Source organism: Podarcis cretensis, assembly GCF_951804945.1.
Source record: "Podarcis cretensis genome assembly, chromosome: 3".
Lineage (NCBI taxonomy): Eukaryota > Metazoa > Chordata > Lepidosauria > Squamata > Lacertidae > Podarcis > Podarcis cretensis.
In genome coordinates, this window is record NC_137172.1 from 125,705,027 (window position 1) to 125,725,176 (window position 20,150).

The 20,150-nt window shown below is 47.0% G+C and overlaps 1 protein-coding gene across 1 annotated transcript in view; it reads left to right on the plus strand.

Annotated features, from left to right (window-relative positions):
• Window positions 1–296: 296 nt before the first annotated feature.
• KPNA3 (karyopherin subunit alpha 3) overlaps window positions 297–20,150 on the plus strand; it is a 47,138-nt gene continuing 27,284 nt past the window's right edge. The window contains exon 1 of the mRNA XM_079971042.1: window positions 297–445. Coding sequence (XP_079827168.1) covers window positions 350–445 — 96 coding nt within the window. The 5' untranslated portion in view covers window positions 297–349. The remainder of the gene's footprint in view (window positions 446–20,150) is intronic.

Genomic DNA, 20,150 nt, shown 5'->3' on the forward strand with positions numbered 1-20,150 from the left:
GGGAAGGCGGCGCCTGGCCGGGCCAGGAACCGAGCGGCGCTGATCCCGCGGAAAGGACTTGGGCCGCCGCCTCGCTTCCCCGCCGCCAAAGCAGCGCCGCGCCGGGACTCCCTCGCAGCAGCAGCAGCAGCAGCAGCGCGCCCAGGGCCCGGCAGCCGCCTCCCGGCCCTCAGCCTCCTTCTCCCCGGAAGCGAGGCCTCGACGCAATTCCGCGGCTGCGCAGGCGCCCCGGAAGCCCCGCCCCTCTCTCGTCACTGGGCGTCGCCCCGTCGCCCCGCCCCTGCCCGCTTTCGCTCGCTCGCGCGTGCGCGCGCCGTCTCCGCCTCATCCCGGAGCCTCTGCCGCCGTCATGGCTGACAACGCCGCCGCCGCCGCCGCCGCCGCCGCCGCCGGCCTGGAGAACCACCGCTTCAAGAGCTTCAAGAACAAGGGCCGAGACGTGGAGGTGGGTGCCGGGCGGCCGGGCCGGGAGAAGCCGCTCTGCGTAGGCCGCAGCCTGCCTCGTGCGGGGACGGCGCCCCGCCGGGATCCCGCTTCTCCGGCCGCCTGCCTGCCTGCCTGCCGGGGCGGCGCGGCGCCCTTTGGCGGGACCCCCCGGCGCCGAGGCTCCCTGAGGCGGAGGGCGGGCAGCGGGGCGGCCGGGAGCCCTTTGTGCTTCTGCGCCCCCCCCCCGTGGCCCCGGGCAGCCTGTCGGAGACGGAGCGAGGGCTCGGCCGGGTCCCTCTGGCCTCTTTGTCCTTCGCTGTCGCCGGGGACGCCGCCTCCGGGCGCGGGGATCCTGACAGCCAGTCTGCACCTCCGCGGATCTCCCCTCGAGCTCGGCCCCATCCTCCCTGGAACTTTGGGCAGATGCATCCATGTCCTTTCCCATGTGTTGGTTTTGACAGGCGCCTCCCCCCCCCCCCCCCGAATAGCCGTGTTCACTCCTAGCTGGGCTACGGGTCAGTTAGTGCCCAAATAACCCAGATGCAGTAACTGTATTTTGAAGACCGGTGCTATTGCTGCCTCCAAATAGCACCCCCCCCCCGGCTCCAGTGGTTGTCCATCATCACCTACAAAGGTGAAAGTGAAGAACAACCCATTCTGTCTCCCTGTTAAACGCTCTATTTCCAATATGCAGGATTGATAGGAGCCTTGCATGTTATCATCACTGACATTTAATGGGAACTCCTTTGTTTAGCCCTGTAGGCCTCCACCCAGCTGCAGGTTGGAGTATCCAAATGTACCTGGATTTGTTTATAGAGACACAATATATAATGAAAAAGATAATGGTTTTCTTGCTTAGGCTGCCATTGTATGCATACATATCAGATAATTTAATGGGGGTCTTCTACTTTTAGTAACCATGCAGAGCATTGTATTGTTAGTTTTGTGATTCTAAGTAGCAGCTAGTTTACAAGATGGTCACTTTGAGGAAGAGATGGAATAGTAACAACAACAATAGGACCTATTGCCCTAAATGTCAGTGCTTCCCCTCCAACCTGCCTTTGGGTTGTTAACTGTGGATCCAGTTGGCATGGAGCTCAATTTGGTTGCTGGTTCTCCAATTGCTGCTCCCTATAAAAGAGAAGCAATTGCAAGGGTACAGACACACTGTACTATTTTTTTAAATTATAGCAGATCAGTGGTAGTGTTTTTTCTTTGATAACATAGGTGTAGTGTGGCCCAAAGGGAATCTTTTCTTCTAAGCCAAGTGATATTGTGGGGAAGGGGCCCCCATTCCACCTTACAAGGGCTCTGGAGAGCCTAAATACGGTCAATGTGGATTGGAGCTATGTTCTAATATACTGTCTATTCTGTATGGTCCTGAAAGACCTACATTGGCTCCCAGTACGTTTCCGAGCACAATTCAAAGTGTTGGTGCTGACCCTTAAAGCCCTAAATGGCCTCGGTCCAGTATATCTGAAGGAGCGTGTTCACCCCCATCATTCTGCTCGGACACTGAGGTCCAGCTCCAAGGGCCTTCTGGCGGTTCCCTCACTGCGAGAAGCGAAGTTACAGGGAACCAGACAGAGGGCCTTCTCGGTAGTGGCACCCGCCCTGTGGAGTGCCCTCCCATCAGATGTCAAAGAAACAAACAACAATAATCTGATTTTAGAAGACACCTGAAGGCAGCCCTGTTTAGGGAAGCTTTTTATATTTGATGAATCATTTTATTTTAATATTCTGCTGGAAGCCGCCCAGAGTGGCCAGGGAAACCTAGCCAGATGGGTGGGGTATAAATAAATTATTATTATTATTTATTAGAAAGAGGGTCCAACGCACCTTCTCTATCATTTCATCTGTCCTGGATTTGTGCACTTGTCATTATGTTGGGAATTGAATACACAAGGATTAGGAGACAATATACAGTGTGCAATACCATTTCCCCCATAGTCCTTGAGAACGAACGAGAACGCTTCTATCCATTTCCTACCATTGGCGTTAGCAGGGTTACCAAGGCACTCTTTGTTCAATGAAGCCAGACTGAACAGCATCTAGGCTATTTTGCTTTGATTAGTGGTCCCTGCTCCTGCCAACCTAGCAGTTCAAAAGCACATCAAAGTGCAAGTAGATAAATAGGTACCGCTCCGGCGGGAAGGTAAACGGTGTTTCTGTGCGCTGCTCTGGTTCGCCAGAAACGGCTTAGTCATGCTGACCACATGACCCGGAAGCTGCACGCCGGCTCCCTCGGCCAATAGAGCGAGATGAGCGCTGCAACCCCAGAGTCAGCCACGACTGGACCTAATGGTCAGGGGTCCCTTTACCTTTTACCTAGTGGTGAGCACCTTATTTTGTGAGTATCATAACACCATACGTGTTGAAGGCAAGAACTTGTAATAGTTTTCATGTGGTACTAGCAGAGTTCATTTCTAGTAGGCTTAAGTTCTTGGCTATTTTAAATCTCAAAAACCTAGTTCTTACAATCAGTAGATGAGATGGTGAGCTTATTCCTGGAAGGTCAGGCTATTGAAATGAATTGGACAGCAGCTGGAGTGTAGGTGGCACCAGGCACACAGTGAGGACAACCAGACACACTAGGGCACATAATTGTGATTTTTGCATGGTTATTTGGGTGGCAAAGAAAGCTTCCTTTGCTACCTCAATTGCATGCTAAAATTCTAGGCAAGTTTTTCCAACTGGTGGGAGGATTGTTCTATATCTCTACAAATGGGATGATTGAACCCTTGAATGCCCATTATGATGCATTTGCTGGGCACTTTGATAACATTGGTTGCCTTCATAGGAACTTGAACACCACGGTTGTGACAGGTCCAAATAATGTGATAAACATGTCAGCTTGTCCAATTCCAGCTTGGTGATGTGTACAAGGTACTTGGAAATGACTTGCCCAAATGACAACATGCCCCCTTGACCCTTGCCCATCTTGCCAATTTCAAACTAGCTGAAGGGAGCTGACAAGGTGTGTTCACGATATGGCCAATGCTCTTTTAAGGTATGGAGAAAGAGGTGGGAGTGCATCCACTCCTAAAGAAATGCGACTTGGACCCTGTAGGTTTTTGACAACTACTAACTTCTTAGGATGGGTACTTAAGAGGTGACAGCTCTTACATGACATAAGATCAAAGGCATCTTATGTAAACTCCTTAGAGGTTCTGATGATTAAGCAGCATATAAATCCTGTTCATAAATACACTCGTACCTTGGTTCTTGAATGAAATCTGTTCCAGAAGTCCGTTTGACTTCCGAAAACATTTGGAAACCAAGGCATGGCTTCCGATTGGTTACAGGACGTCCAGCTTCCAAAAAACGTTAGCAAACCGTAACACTCACTTTTGTGTTTGTGGTGTTCGGGAGCCAAAACGTTTGAGTCACAAGGCATTCGAGAATCAAGGTACGACTGTAAATCCTTCCCAGTCTGGGTATGGGATTGGACTTGGTTGCTCTTGATGAATGGTATCACACCGTTGTTTCTGCTTGATATCTCAGCAGCTTTTAACACAGTGGTTTTCAAAGTTTTGTTCTTTGGGCCATGCTCTGAGAATAAAAATGTGCTCATGTCACACCAAATTTTTAATTGATATGAAATACATTGAGAAACAAAGAGAAACAATTCCAGCTCTAGGGAATAGCATTGTGTGACTACAGAATCATAGAACTGTAGAGTTGGAAGGGACCACCAGGGTCATCTTGTTCAACCCCCTGCACTTGTACTATGGGGTGCTGCAGGGAACCATCTTGTCCCCTATGCTTTTAAGCATCTTTACGAAGCTGTTAGAGTGGATAGCAGGAGATCTGAAACATGGTGTCATCAGTATACAGTTCTCTGTGACATCTGAATCAGGTGGGGCTGAGCAGATCCCGAACTAGGAGCTGAATGGTAGAATGGATGAGGGACAATAAACTGATACTGAATTTTGAGGCCCTCTTGGTTCTCAGATTTGGGAATTGATCCCTTTGACCTGAGTGGGAAGCTTCAGCTAGTACAAAATGCTGTGGCTAGGCTGCTAATTGGTGACCCATACGGCAAGCATATAATACCTGTCTTGAAGAAGAGACAGTGGTTTCCAATCTGCTACGTAACCAAGTTCAAGGTTTTGTTACTGCCCATGTAGCTCATCCGTGTAGCGCTAAGCAATCTGGAACCTGGTTATTTGAGATTGCACCTTTACAAATCTGAGTTGGAAGGGCGCCAAAGGATCATCTAGTCCAGCCTCCTGCAATGCAGGAATCTCAGCCTCCCCATATGAACCAGCCCTTCCACTAATATCCTTTGATGATCTCATGCTGGTGGTTCTATAGCCTTTCCTGACCCATCTGCTGTCAGTCACAAGAAGGATGTATAGCTCCTGCTTGACTGAATAGCTTCCCCTCCAAGATCCAACAAGCATCTTTACTGGTGTGTTTCCACTGGTATTTAGTGCCTTTTTTTTATTCACACAAGCATAGCTTGCATACATACAACATTCTGTTGTACATATTTATGAGTGTTTTTAATGGCATTTAATTATGTTGTACACTGCTTTGATACTTCTTTGGCGATCACTTGTAGCCGAGTAAGATCGTGTTTCATAAACACAGTTTTAACAATGAGTCCGTAAGTGACTGTGGAGGCCAATTCTGAATCGAGTGAAAAACAACATAGATATCTTGTACAGGCCACAACTGTTTGACGTGCGGGTTCAGTTCCCAGCCCCTGTGCGCATTAACAGAGTGCGTATAAGAGCCTCCACTCCCATTCCACCCTGCCTCCATTATGCCCTCTTCTGGATTCAAAAGGACCCACTTGTTGGCGATCGCACAACAATTGGACATGCCTAAAATGGTCACTGTCATTGACCTAAGGTACTCCTTGCGAAATGCAGCAATTGTAGATGTACAGAATGTGTCCTCAAGACAAATGTATATGTCAGGGAACTGACATCAGAGCTAGAGGTGGAGGCAGGGCTCCAAAGGGATGCAGGAGAGGGGACCAGCAGGGGGGAAGGAATTCAGCGTAACACCAGTAGAGAAGAGGATGAGATGGAGGATTTGGAGACAGGGCTCCGAGACCCTTCACCAGAGACTAGTGGGGAGAGCGCTGACACGCCTCTGCCTTCCCCTTACTTGCGCAGACGAGTTCCACGCAGGGAAAGTAGGAGGAGACTTGGCGTCAAACAGCTCTTATGCTGGAAAAGGTTCAAGAAACGCCCACTGACGGATTCTGCAAACGACTGACCGGCCACGGAGTGTGGGCTGTCAGCCAAGGAATGGTGAACCAGGCAATCTAACTCAAATTAAAGGCAGCTTACGCACAAGTAACCCCTTACTACCATTACAGTGTATAATGCCATTATATTTGTGGTAGTATTCTCAGTTTCTTCATAATTCCTAAAACTGAATTTACTCCCCATCCAACCATTGGGTTGATATTTTCTTTATGCCATCCACCACAACTCCCCAAAATTTTTTCTAGGTAGTCACTGTCCTGGGTAGCCATTTTGTTTCCCATCCACCTTCACACTTTGGAATTTCACCTATTCAGGGATGGCAGTTTCCTGTGAAAAACTAGCTTTAGTTTCTTATTAAAAGTAAAGGGACCCCTGACCATTAAGTCCAGTCGCGGACGACTCTGGGGTTGCGGCGCTCATCTCGCTTTACTGGCCAAGGGAGCTGGTGTGCAGCTTCCGGGTCATGTGGCCAGCATGACTAAGCCGCTTCTGGCGAACCAGAGCAGCGCACGGAAACGTCATTTACCTTCCCGCCGGAGCGGTACCTATCTATCTACTTGCACTTTGATGTACTTTCGAAGTGCTAGGTTGGCAGGAGCAGGGACCGAGCAACGGGAGCTCACCCCGTCGTGGGGATTCGAACCGCCGACCTTCTGATCAGCAAGACCTAGGCTCTGTGGTTTAACCCAGGCTCTTATTAGTTACACAGGAAACTAATATAAATATAAAATTTGTTGTTTAGTCGTTTAGTCATGTCCGACTCTTTGTGACCCCATGGACCAGAGCACGCCAGGCACTCCTGTCTTCCACTACCTCCCGCAGTTTGGTCAAACCCATGCTGGTAGCTTCGAGAACACTGTCCAATCATCTCGTTCTCTGTCGTCCCCTTCTCCTTGTGCCCTCAGTCTTTCCCAACATCAGGGTCTTTTCCAGGGAGTCTTCTCTTCTCATGAGGTGGCCAAAGTATTGGAGCCTCAGCTTCAGGATCTGTCCTTCCAGTGAGCTCTCAGGGCTGATTTCCTTCAGAATGGATACGTTTGATCTTCTTGCAGTCCATGGGACTCTCAAGAGTCTCCTCCAGCACCATAATTCAAAAGCATCAATTCTTCGGTGATCAGCCTTCTTGATGGTCCAGCTCTCAAAAATACACTAAAATACACTGTTGTAATTAGACAATGCAATTTCGGCCATGGTGGTTTTAATTTTTTTTTGTTTTGTTTTGGGTTTTTTTAAGCCTCAGCTCAGCCTATGTGCTCAGGTTGAACAGTTGTTAGTCCTTGGACCAGAGCTGGCTCACCAGGAAGTGCCCCATGGTTCTATTGCATACCAGCTCAAGAGGATAAATAAAATTGTAGATGGATGAACAGTATTTGTAGCACTGCGATTGGGAAGCAAGACATGAGGAATGAGGGAAGGAGAGAATGGGGATTTGGCACTACAGTGGTACCTTCGTTCTCAAACTTAATCCGTTCTGAAAGTCTGTTCCAAAACCAAAGTGTTCTATTTTTTTTAAAATGATATTTTATTAAATTTCCAGAATAAATAAATTATAAAGCAATAAATGGGAAAAACACAAGAAAATACAAAACCACAAAAATACAAACACTTAAACATAGAAAAAAGAAAAAAGAGAACACTCTTTTCAAGTTCATATCCTTCATAACCTTATTTTCTTGACTTCCACCCGCCCTCCTTTCTTGTAAAAGGTAAAGGTAAAGGTACCCCTGCCCGTACGGGCCAGTCTTGACAGACTCTGGGGTTGTGCGCCCATCTCACTTAAGAGGCCAGGGGCCAGCGCTGTCCCCTCCTTTCTTGTATTCCTCTTCAAATTTAATTTAGCAAATTCATTTATATTAGTTTTATCCTTTAAAAGTTCCTTCAAATATTATATTATTCAAATTTTCATCCAGTATCTATCCCTTCTTTCATATTCTTATTTATCTTATTCACTTGAACCTCTTCGTTTCATTTCAGTGTCCTCAACATTCAAAGATTTTACAATGTTTTTGTAAGTAGTTTTTAAACTTCTTCCAATCTTCTTCCACCTGCTCTTCTTGATCTCGTATTCTGCCAGTCATTTCTGCCTGTGTACTGGTCCAGTAAACGCTTCCGCTGCGCAACCAGCAACAGTTCTCTTTGCAGAGCATTGATTAAGTCCAGTGCAGAGATTCTTGGTGCAGTACAAGCTTCAGAGACTCAGCAGCAAAGAAATAACGACACAGGGAAGCCTGTCTTTCCAAAGACAGGTTTATTGCAGAAAGATAACAGAAACACCTCCGGAGCTTTCAGACATTTTTGCTTCACGCCCCCAGAGGCAGAGAAAACAAACACTCTTTATACACTGAGCAACTTAACAACATAACGAGCTTCACTACTTAAAGTGACATGACATTGCTAACTTGCCAGCGTCTTAGGTTTCACACCCTAACACCCCCTCTCGCTGGCAATACAAAACCAAAATTACTTCAGACCCATTTCTTCACAAAAGTTTTCATGCCGCTGAAACCCAAGCGGTTTTGTAAAACCATCAGCTTGATTTTCATGACTGGGACAGTAATTTAATTTAACAATTCCTGCTTTTACCGTTTGACAAACATTTTGAAAGCGGATATCCAAATGTTTTGTACGACCTTTAAACTGTCCATTTTGTGCTAACTTAAGACACGGTTGATTATCACCCCATACAGTGATTGGAGTGATGGCCTTTTCATACATCTCTTGTGCCAAGCATTTGTAAAATTCTAGATCTCTACATAACTCAGATAAGGCACAGAACTCAGCTTCTGTTGACGACAAAGCAATCAGGTTCTGTTTCTTGGATCTCCACCCAATCAGAGAGTTACCAAATTTTATTACACAGCCAGACACTGATTTTCTATCCTTTAAATTTCCCCAATCACTATCTGTCCAAGAAGTAATCTGTGCTTGTCCTTCAGAAGATAATTCAAGGCAAAAATCTTTGGTGTATTGTAAATATCTTAACACTCTTTGAATTCCTTTCCATGCATTTACACTAGGTTTTGAAGCTTCTCTGCTGAGTAAGTTAACAGCGTAAGCAATGTCTGGTCTACTCCATTGCGAAAGATGAAGTAAGCTTCCCAGTGCTGACTGAAAGATTTCAGCACGCTTGAATTCAGCACTATCCTTGAACTCATTGTCTTTTACAAAACCCATTTCCATTGGTGTTCTAACACCTGCACACTCCGTCATGCCAAACTTTTTCAACATTTGCAATATCTTGCCTTTTTGATTCAGTAGAAAACTGCCATTTTTGGTCCTGTCTATCTGAACACCAAGATAGACCTTTACATCATCAAGATTCTTAACTTTGAAGTGTTTATTTAACTCTTTGGCTAGTTTTTTTACTTGTTCTTGTGTCTTTGAAGTATAAATCAGGTCATCTACATAAACAAGCAAAGATTCTTGAGCATCTCCTGAACCTCTGAAATATAAGCAATTGTCAGCCTTGCTCCTGCTAAAACCAATGCCTACCAAAACGTCATTCAAACACTCATTCCAATTATGAGCAGATTGCTTGAGTCCATAAATAGATTTATGTAGTTTCCATACCTGATTTGATTTACCAACTTTCAATCCTGACGGTAGCTCCATATAGAGCTCTTCAGCCAAGTCTGAATGAAGATAAGCTGTAGAGACATCAAATTGATTCACTTTGAACCCTTTCTGAGCAGCAACTGCTAATAGTGCCCGAAGGGTTTCACTCCTTGAAGTGGGTGCATAGACTTCGGAATAATGTAACCCCTTTCTTTGAGTAAAACCTCGAGCTACAAGCCTTGCTTTGTACTCTGGTTTCCCCATCGCTGTTGTCTTTATCCTGTACACCCACCTACAACTTACTGCCTTGGTACCTTCTGGCAGTTTGGTGATGGAAAACACACCCAGTTCTTTCATAGAATTCAACTCTTTTTGCATGGCCTCACGCCACCTACTGGCCTCCTCCTGGGGTAATTGCTCAACCTCCTCAAAACTTTCAGGTTCGCAATTTGCCAAACCAGCCCAAACACTAATAGCTTGGTACCTTTCAGGAGGTATACCTTTGTTGGCACGCTTGGAACGCCTTAACGGTTCCTGTGATGTTCCTTCAGTTTCCCCCTCTGACCCAGAATCACTAGTCGTCACCTGTTTATCACTAGTAGTTGAAGAACTTTCTGATTCTGACTTTACACGTCTCTCTTGCTGTACGGGTGAACTTTTAGAGCTAGAAGATTCTGACTTTACAGACTTGGGTGAACTAGGCGATTTCTCACCTTCGTCCTCAGACTCAAATTCCTCAGCCTGTTCTGGAACTAATACCTGCCCTGGGGCCTGAGTTTCATTGTTACTGTTCACCACATCAAATAGTATGTCAGGATTTCCATGAATTTTATTCCAACCATCCTGTTCACAAAATTCTGCACTTCTGCTGATTGTGATTTTTGTTTGATTGCCTTCTACATTCACAAATCTCCAACCTTTTGTGTTTGCTTGATAACCACAGAAAAACATTTCTTTAGATCTAGGATCGCCTTTCCTACGTTGTGCCCTAGGCACCAGCACATAAGCACGACATCCAAAAACTCTTAGATGATCAATTTTTGGTTTTTTCCCAAATAGCATGAAGTAAGGAGTGTTGCCTACTGTGCTATTGTACACTCTGTTAAAAGTATAATTCGCATACAGTGCAGCCTCAGCCCAAAACCGCTGTGGAAGTCCAGAATCAAACAGCAAAGCAGCAATGGCTTCCTGTAATGTTCGAAATTTTCTTTCGGCAACTGCATTCTCCTGTGGTGAATAGGGATTGGTAAGTCTATGAACTATACCTTTCCTTTTTAACCACATCTCCAGCGTGTGGTTCACATATTCCCCACCACGATCTGATTGTATTTTACGCACCCTGGTGTCAAATTTACATTCGACTTCTTCAATCCAATCCATCAGGATGAAAGCTGCTTGTGATTTTTCTTTCAGAAAGAAAACCCAACTAGCCCTTGAAAAATCATCCACCAAAATTTGCATAAATCTCGCACCTCCAAGCGATTTGACTGGCATAGGGCCACACACGTCTGTGTGCACAAGTTCAAAGGGTATCTTGCTTACTCTATCAGATCTAGGATAGTTACATGTATTAACCTTAGCATGTTTACAAGCACAACAATCCAGAAAATTTGGACAGGGTTTAATGTTACACTCCTCAGCTAAATCTGGCATCTTGCTTACATACTTAAAGCATATATGAGCTAACCTTCTGTGTAGTAGATGTGCACAACCTGTATGAGGAGCCTTATTTACACACTTAGCTTGCGCTTCACCTGTTGAACATCTACCTGCTGCTAACTGCTCTTCATCCAAAACAAAAAGCCCATCCTCGCAGGGAATTTTAACTAGCTCCTTCCCCTGTTTCGAAATGGTGCACACATCATTTTCAAACTCAACCTTAAAACCACTTTTTACCAGGCATGACACACTCAAAAGTCCATTCTTCATTCCTGGAAGAACGAAAACAGGAAGGTTAGTTTGCAAACAATTAACATAAATTGTGCCTTTAAGGTTCATTTCTCGTTTACTATTGTCTGCTATAGTCACAGTTTTTGCAACTGGCAATGTCTTGCAGTTCATCAAGCTGCCACTAGATGTCGCTGGAACTAAACTGTGACTTGCTCCACTGTCAATAATCCACTTCAAGGTTTGTTGGCTCCTTTTAGGACTCTGTTGTGCTGCCATTGCAGATAGTCCCTTATCAGCACCTGCTCCCCCTCTGGATCGTTGATTCTTGTAGTTCTCACTTCGTCTTCCCCTGTAGCTCCGGAAACTGACCTTGGACTGTTGAAATTCCTGTTGCTTTTCTGGACACTTTGCTATCAAATGAAACCTGCTGCCACATCGAAAACATGACTTGCTGGCCATAGCAGACACTTGTGAGGCTTCCTTACAGCTCTGCCTGCTAGTTCCCCCACGCTCTATGTGGCTCTATGGTGAATTCGCCTAAGAGCTTCCCAAATTTCAAATGCAGACCTTAAATTTTCCACGAGGTAATTGGGAATCGTCTATCGATACCATCAACATGCATCTAGCTTTAGTGTCCATTTTATCATGTTCCCTGTTCTGAGCATGTGCAGCAGCCTGTTGCTCTGCTGTGGCATCTGCTGCAACAGCCACAAATGGCTTTCGCCTCTGGACATAGTCAGCCCACACTTCTTTGGCTTCCAACCAGAGTTGAGCCCTCTTAGACCACTGCACGTAATTAGCAGAGTTCAACTTTGTAAAGGGAACCTGGAAATTTCCCACTGCCATTCTTGGGGTCGGCTGCTACTCCCTCTGTGTGCCCTTGCTTCTCTTTCCCCTTGGGATTTGTTTTACTCACTTTTCAGACGCCTCCAGCCTCCTCTGAAGCCTTTTAAACTTTTTTCCCTCCGTCTCTTCACTAGCAACCTACCACCGCCCTCTGTTTTTATTAACAAAACAAAAACACGACGGGAGGTCAAGCTAGCCTTTTGCAGCTAATGAAGCTGTAAATCTTCACTTACGCAGCTCTCTCAACTTTCTGCAGCCTCTCAGTTCCTTTAAGAGCTGGATTTACGACCAAGCCGGTCTTCTCTCATCCGAAAGCTGCTTTCACTTTCTCTGCACACCATACAGCTGTAGAAACGTAGAAAGAGCCATAACCTAAGAGAGTCTGTGTACTGGTCCAGTAAATGCTTCCGCTGCGCAACCAGCAACAGTTCTCTTTGCAGAGCATTGATTAAGTCCAGTGCAGAGATTCTTGGTGCAGTACAAGCTTCAGAGACTCAGCAGCAAAGAAATAACGACACAGGGAAGCCTGTCTTTCCAAAGACAGGTTTATTGCAGAAAGATAACAGAAACACCTCCGGAGCTTTCAGACATTTTTGCTTCACGCCCCCAGAGGCAGAGAAAACAAACACTCTTTATATACTGAGCAACTTAACAACATAACGAGCTTCACTACTTAAAGTGACATGACATTGCTAACTTGCCAGCGTCTTAGGTTTCACACCCTAACAGTTTTTAAACTTCTTCCAATCTTCTTCCACCTGCTCTTCTCCTTGATCTCGTATTCTGCCAGTCATTTCTGCCATTTCCATGTAATCCATTACTTGCATCTGCCATTCTTCCAAGGTGGGTAGATCTTGTGTCTTCCAATGCTTTGCAACAAGAATTCTTGCTGCTGCTGTGGCATACAAAAAGAAAGTTCTATCCTTCTTTGGCACCAATTGGCCGACCATGCCCAGGAGAAAGGCCTCTGGTTTCTTCAGGAAAGTATATTTAAATACCTTTTTCATTTCATTATATATCATCTCCCAGAAAGCCTTGATCCTTGGGCATGTCCACCAAAGGTGAAAGAATGTACCTTCAGTTTCTTTACATTTCCAGCATTTGTTATCGGGCAAATGGTAAATTTTTGTAAGCTTGACTGGGGTCATGTACTACCTATACATCATTTTCATAATATTCTCCCTTAAGGCATTACATGCCGTTAATTTAATTCCAGTGGTCCATAACTGTTCCCAGTCAGCAAACATAATGTTATGTCCAACAACTTGTGCCCATTTAATCATAGTAGATTTTACTGTCTCATCCACAGTATTCCATTTCAACAGCAAGTTATACATTCTTGATAATATCTTAGCATTTGGTTCTAACAATTCGGTTTCTAATTTTGATTTTTCCACCTGGAAGCCAAACTTTTTATCTAAATTATAGGCCTCTCTTACTTGAAAATAATGTAACCAATCTCGCACCTTGTCTTTGAGTTTTTCATAACTGCAATTTCAGCTTATCACCCTCCTGCTCCAAAATTTCCCAGTACCTTGGCCAGTTGGTCTCCATGTTAAGTCTTTTCATGGCCTTTGCCTCCATTGGCGATAACCACCTTGGGGTTTTGTTCTCCAACACAACTTTATATTTAATCCAGACATTAAATAATGCTTTTCTGACAATATGGTTTTTAAATGCCTTATGTACCTTAACCTTGCCATACCACAAATACATTATCATACCCAAATACATTATAATACCCAAATACATTACCCAAATACATTATCATACCCTTCCAAATCTAGAATGTCCGTGTTTTCCAGAAGTAGCCATTCCTTCAGCCAGCAAAAAGCTGCTGCTTCATAATATAACTTAAGGTCCGGCAGGGCAAATCCCCCTCTATCTTTCACATCCGTAAGTACCTTAAATTTAATTCTGGGCTTTTTGCCCTGCCAGACAAATTTAGAAATGTCCCTTTGCCACTTCTTGAAACAGTCCATCTTGTCTATAATTTGCAATGATTGGAACAAAAAACAACATTCTCGGCAATACATTCATCTTGATGACAGCAATTCGTCCAAATAAGGAAAGCTTTAAATTTGACCAAATTTCCAAATCCTTTTTCACTTCTGACCAACTCTTCTCGTAGTGGATGTCAGGGAACTGCCATCGGAGAGTCAGGTGGTGGAGGGGCTCAAGGAGGCTAGGAGACCCTCGGATGCTGAGGAAGGAACCAGCAGGGGGAGAGAGAGAGTTCCTGCAGAAACTCAGTCAGAGGGAGGGCTCCAGGATACTTCCAGTGAGAACAGCGGAGAAGTCTCAGGACCTTCGCTGGGGACGCCTACTCCGCGCAGGAAACTGTCACGCAGAGAATCCAGAAGGAGAGTTTCCGTTAAGGAACTCTTATGTTGGCGTAAATTCCGGAAGCGCCCACTGACGGATTCTGCCAGCGATTGAGGTAGCCATGCACCCATGGCTCCACGGTCTGGGAGTCTTTAGAAACTGATTGCATGAGTTGAGAACTCAACCATTTACGCACAAGCAGCCCCTTAACCCATAACAGCAATCCGTCAGTCTTTGACACTGCGTGTGCGAAAGAGAGGCATCATGAGCAACCCAACTGGAGACGGAGCAGCGGGAGGAGCTGGAGCGGGACCAACTCTGGAGGAGAGAAACAGAGCGTTGGAACACCAGCTGGCACTGCTAACGGCGCGTCTCGAGGAGAGAGCTCAGGATGCACAGGGGAAGCCCACCCCCATTGCAAGGAAGGTACCGGGGTTGGTACAGAAATTCGGGGGTGACCCAAGAAGCTACCAAGCCTTTAAGACAGAAATGCAGTACGCACTGAACCTGCAGTTTGATGACTTTGCAGATGAGGAATCGAGAGTGGCTTTTGTGATTGGGCACCTCGAGGGGGGAGCTAGAGAATGGGTGAGACCCCTGATGGCATCGAATAATGATGCCCTAAAAGACTTGAGGAAATTCTTTATCGCGATGGACTTGATGTTTTCCAGCCAGATTGAACAGGGCGTGGTACGCAGACAGTTAATGGCATGCAAACAGGGGAATCAGTCCGTCCGAGAGTATTGGACACAGTTTACCATGCTCATACATAAATTGGGGTGGGACCTGTCTTCGGACCCGATTCAAATGCTGTTTGAAGAAGGGCTAGCCCCGGCGGTGAAAGATGAACTTTCCCGCGCGCCCCGTCCGGAGTCCATGGATCAGCTGACCAAATCGGTGCTTGCGATTGGAGCGCGCCAAGAGGCAAGGGCTCTGGAGAAGCGGGAAGGGAGAGGAGAGCGTTGGAGTGATTTCCGCATTCCTGAGATGCCTGAGCAACCTTCCCCGCCAGTGGAACCAATGGAGATTGGGACTGCGTGCGCACACGGAATTTCAAACGTCAACGAAGGGCGGAAGAAGGAGGGGAAGAGCGCCAAAAAATGCTTCCTCTGTCAGCAGCCAGGACATTTTGCCAGAGTGTGCCCACAAAGGAAGGGATGGCAAGGAATGGTGGGGGCTGTTGGGAGTGAGGAGGAGGGGGTTAAGGAGCAGGTAAAAGCCAACGCCTGGCTCCCAGCGACAGGGCACAGCAGCCAGGCCAAGGATCAGTGAACGTGCCCAAGCCTGAACCCCCAAGAGCGGCACTAGTCGTAGAGGTGCTGCTAGAGCTACCCAATGGACATCCACTCACGATAAAAGCCCTGTTAGACTCAGGCAGCTCCTGCAATTTCATGAGTAAGGAGTTTGCATCAGAGCACCAGATACTGACGCTGCCCTTAAGGAATTCCTTGCAGGTGACCACGATTGATGGGAGGGAACTTCTGGGAGGGGAAGTGAGCCAACAAACGGTCCTCATGACAATGAGGGTGGCAAGGCACACGGAAGTCATTGCATTTCACGTAGCCCCCCTGGCGGGGCCGCCCATCATATTAGGAATGAGCTGGCTGGCGTTACATGACCCGCTAGGCGGATGGCACCAGCGGACAGTCTCTTTTGGGTCAGCTCATTGCCTAGAACACTGCAAGGGAAGAGAAACTCAGGGGTTGGCTAGGGCAAGTCTGGCAGGGATGGTGGTGGGAGAAAAGGGAGAAATACCCCCACAATACGCAGACCTGAGTGATGTCTTCAGCGAGAAGGAAGCAGACAGACTGCCCCCACATAGACCCTTTGACTGTCAAATTAACCTACTCCTGGGAGCCCAGCTACCAGTGGGCAAACTGTACGCTATGTCGGACAGGGAGATGCAGGAGTTAAGGGAGTTCATAGACAAGAACCTGAAACGAGGGTTCATCAGGGAGTCAAGGGCGGTGGGGGGCAGCCCACTGTTTTTTGTGGACAAAAAGGACTCGAATAAACCCAGGCTGGTCGTGGACTTCCGGGCCGTCAATTCAGTGTCAGAACCAGTGGCCTTTCCCATGCCCAGGATTGACGACATTCTGACCAGGGTGAGGAAGGGAAAGATTTTTACCAAGCTGGACCTGAGGGGGGCGTATAACCTGATACGGATGAGGAAGGGGGATGAATGGAAGACCACCATGTTCATCCCCTTGGGGGCCTTTGAGTATCTCGTTATGCCCTTCGGATTACAGGCGGGCTCAGCATGCTTCCAATCCTTCATGCATCACATCTTGGGACCTCTGCTCTATAAGAACTGTGTGGCCTTCTTAGACGATGTGTTAGTTTACTCAGAGGACGAGGAGCAGCATGTCCGAGATGTCCGGGAGGTCCTAAACAGGCTGCAAGCAAACCAGCTGTGGGTAAAACTGGAGAAGTGCCAGTTCCATACCAGAGAGGTGGAATTCCTGGGGTACCGTTTGTCAGACAAGGGATTGGCCATGGATCCCAGTAAAGTCCAAGCAGTACTGGAATGGAAGACACCCAGAACCAGGAAGGACGTGCAGAGATTCCTGGGGTTTGGAAACTTCTATCGGAAGTTCATCAAAAACTTTGCCCACTTAACGGCGCCCATCACCGATTGTCTCAGTAGTAAGAAGAAATTCGCCTGGACGGAAGAGGCGCAGCGAGCGTTTGAACAGCTAAAGAAAGCGTTCGCGTCGGAGGAACAGCTCTTGCACGTAGATCTACAAAAGCCGATGAGGGTAGAGACGGACGCATCTGATTGAGCGGTAGGGGCGGTGCTTCTCCAGCCGGGAAAAGATGCGTCGGACTGGAGACCGTGTGCCTTCTTCTCGCGGAAGTTGAATAAATCCGAAAGGAACTACACAGTGTACAACCAGGAACTGCTCGCCATTCATGAAGCGTTTTGGCGGTGGCGACACCTGCTGATTGGAGCGCAGCACAAGGTCCAGGTGTGCACGGACCACAAAAATCTGGAATATTGGAGAATGGTCCGAGTACTGAACCAGAGACAAGTGAGATGGGCACAGGAGTTCTCCAAATTCCATTTTGAGATTCGCTACGTACCGGGACCAGAGAACGTCAGAGTGGACGCTCTCTCTCGAAAGCCAAAGTATATGGAGGGGGAGGGAGCGCCCGAGGAAAGGCATATTATCCCAGAGGACCACTGGGTTTGTGGAGCAGCATTGGTGGGGCAGAGAGAACTGGTAGAAGGGACAGAGAACGATGAATACGCCCAAGATAAGCTCAGAGGGCTCAGGAGAGCCGGGGAGAACACAGGGGGGTTTGAAGAAAGGAACGGGGCGTTGTATTACAAAGGAGCATTGTACATACCGGAAGGGGAATTGAGGGGTAGAGTACTCAAACAACTGCACGACAGCCCCACCGCAGGGCACTTTGGGCAACACAAAACTATGTGGTTAGTTACCAGGCAGTTCTGGTGGCCCAAGGTGAGGGAAGATGTACGAGAGTATGTAAGGGGGTGCGACCGCTGCCAGCAAGCAAAGGGGGAGAGGGCGGCACAGGCGGGGTTGCTGGAACCATTACCCACACCCGAACGGCCATGGGAGGCAGTTTCCATAGATTTTATGACGGATTTACCAAAATCCAAGGGAAAGACTGCGGTAATGCTGTACTGTTTTTAACACTGATTGGGAGCCGCCCAGAGTGGCTGGGGAAACTCAGCCAGATGGGCGGGGTATAAATAATAAATTATTATTATTATTATTATTATTATAGTAATGGTAGTGGTAGACCTGTTAACCAAGATGTGCCGCTTTATAGCTTGCTCAGATGCGGTGACGGCGGAAGAAACCGCCAGGTTGTTTATAGATGTGAGCCTGAATCCTTTGAGGATGTTCAGAAGTTGCCTCAGGAAGAAGCTAGCAGATGGCGTGAGGCGATGCAGAAGGAGATGAACTCAATGGAGTCTCTAGGTGTGTTCTCACTCACGAAGTTGCCGATGGGCGAAAAAGCTGTGAGCTGCAGATGGGTTTACCGCTTGAAACCCACAGAAGCAGGAGAACCACAGTATAAAGTGAGATTAGTGGCCCGAGGATTCACACAGAGAAAGGGTGTCCACTTCACAGAGGTATATTCGCCAACCTCGAGAGCGGAGACTCTGAGAACGCTTTTGGCGATAGCAGCACAGAGAGGTTGGAAGGTGAACCATTTTGATGTAGATGTCGCCTATCTGAACTCAGATCTCAAGGAGGTGTTGTACATGCTTCATCCTCCAGGGTTTGAAGTCAGTGAGCCAGGCGTCGTGTGGCGGTTGCACAAATCCATCTATGGATTACGTCAATCTGCCAGGAATTGGAATATGTGCCTACATGAAGCCTTAGAAGAGCTAGGTTTTAAGAGATCTCTTGCAGACAGTTGTCTTTACATTAAAGAGTCAGGCTTGAAACAGCAAGTGGCTCTGGTGTTTGTTGATGATATCTTAGTGATGGCACGGACAGGTAAACAGGTGGAGAAGTTTGCTAGAGAGCTTGGAAAGCGGTTCAAGCTGAAGCAGCTTGGAGATGTCAAGTCCTATTTAGGCGTGCAGATCACAAAAGCAAGTGATGGAAGCTTCTTGCTTTGCCAGAAAGGTAAGATTGAACAGTTGCTTGAGAAGTTCAGGATGTCTGAGTGTGCAGGTGCCAGATCACCCATGGAAGCTGGATTTGTGAAGGAGTGTCAGCAAGTAGAATGTGTGGTGTTCGAAAACACTGAACTCTTTCAGTCAGCTCTGGGTAGTCTGTTATATCTGTCACAGTGGAGCAGACCAGATATAGCGTTTGCTGTCAATCTGCTCAGTAGAGAGGCCTCAAGTCCTAGTGTGCAGGCCTGGAATGGTATAAAGCGGGTGCTGCGTTACCTGCAAGATACCAAAGACTTTTGTCTTAGGTTGCCAGCTCAAGGAGAAGTCAAACTGACTTGCTTTGTGGACGCAGATTGGGGTAACCTTGAGGATCGCAAATCAGTGTCAGGTCTAGTGGTGAAGTTTGGGGACTCAGTAGTAGGGTGGAGGTCCCGGAAGCAAAGTCTCATAGCGCTTTCGTCTACTGAAGCTGAATTCAGTGCGCTATCGGATGCTTGCAGAGAGTTGGAGTTCTATGTGTGTTTGGTCGAGGAAATCTGTGGAGAGAATTGTCTGCCCGTTGTGGTGCATGAAGACAATCAACCGTGCCTCAAACTGGCTGAGACGGGGCAATTCAAGGCGAGGACCAAACATTTGGACATACGTTTTCAGAATGTGTGTCAGAGCGTTCGTGAGGGGCTAGTTGCTCCGAAATACTGTCCCTCAACCAAGAACCTCGCTGATGGTTTCACAAAACTATTAACCTTCCAGAAGCACGAGGAGTTCTGTGAGGGTCTGTGTATGGGGAAAGCATTGTTGGCTATTGTCCCCAGATGCAGGACAAGAGGGGGAGTGGAGTTTGGAACAGACAGGGTTAAAACTCCGTGGTGTCCTGTATCTGGGAGGAGCCGGGCCGGAAGTCACAGGCTTTGTCTGTGAGAGTTGCTTTCGCTTCTCACTGAGGGACACAGCACAACGGAGAGGCTGTGAATGTGTGCTTTGGAAGCACGGAGATGGCTGAAGTTTCTCATGGAAATAGACTGATTTATGGCTTGTAAATAAACGCTTCTAGAGATAAGAACCGATCTGCCTCTGGACTTAATTTATCCCTTTCTCACATGGACTCAGGACCGCTGCATTTACTCTGCTGCTATCCTGCCAGGTCAGAGCTTCCAAGCAGAACTGCCCAGAGGAAGCGTGACTGGACGGAGGATTTATATTCAATATACGAATAGTTTTTAATGTGTGACATCTTAGTGTATTTTTGCCCTTTGTGGAAGCCACCCAGAGTGGCTGGGGAA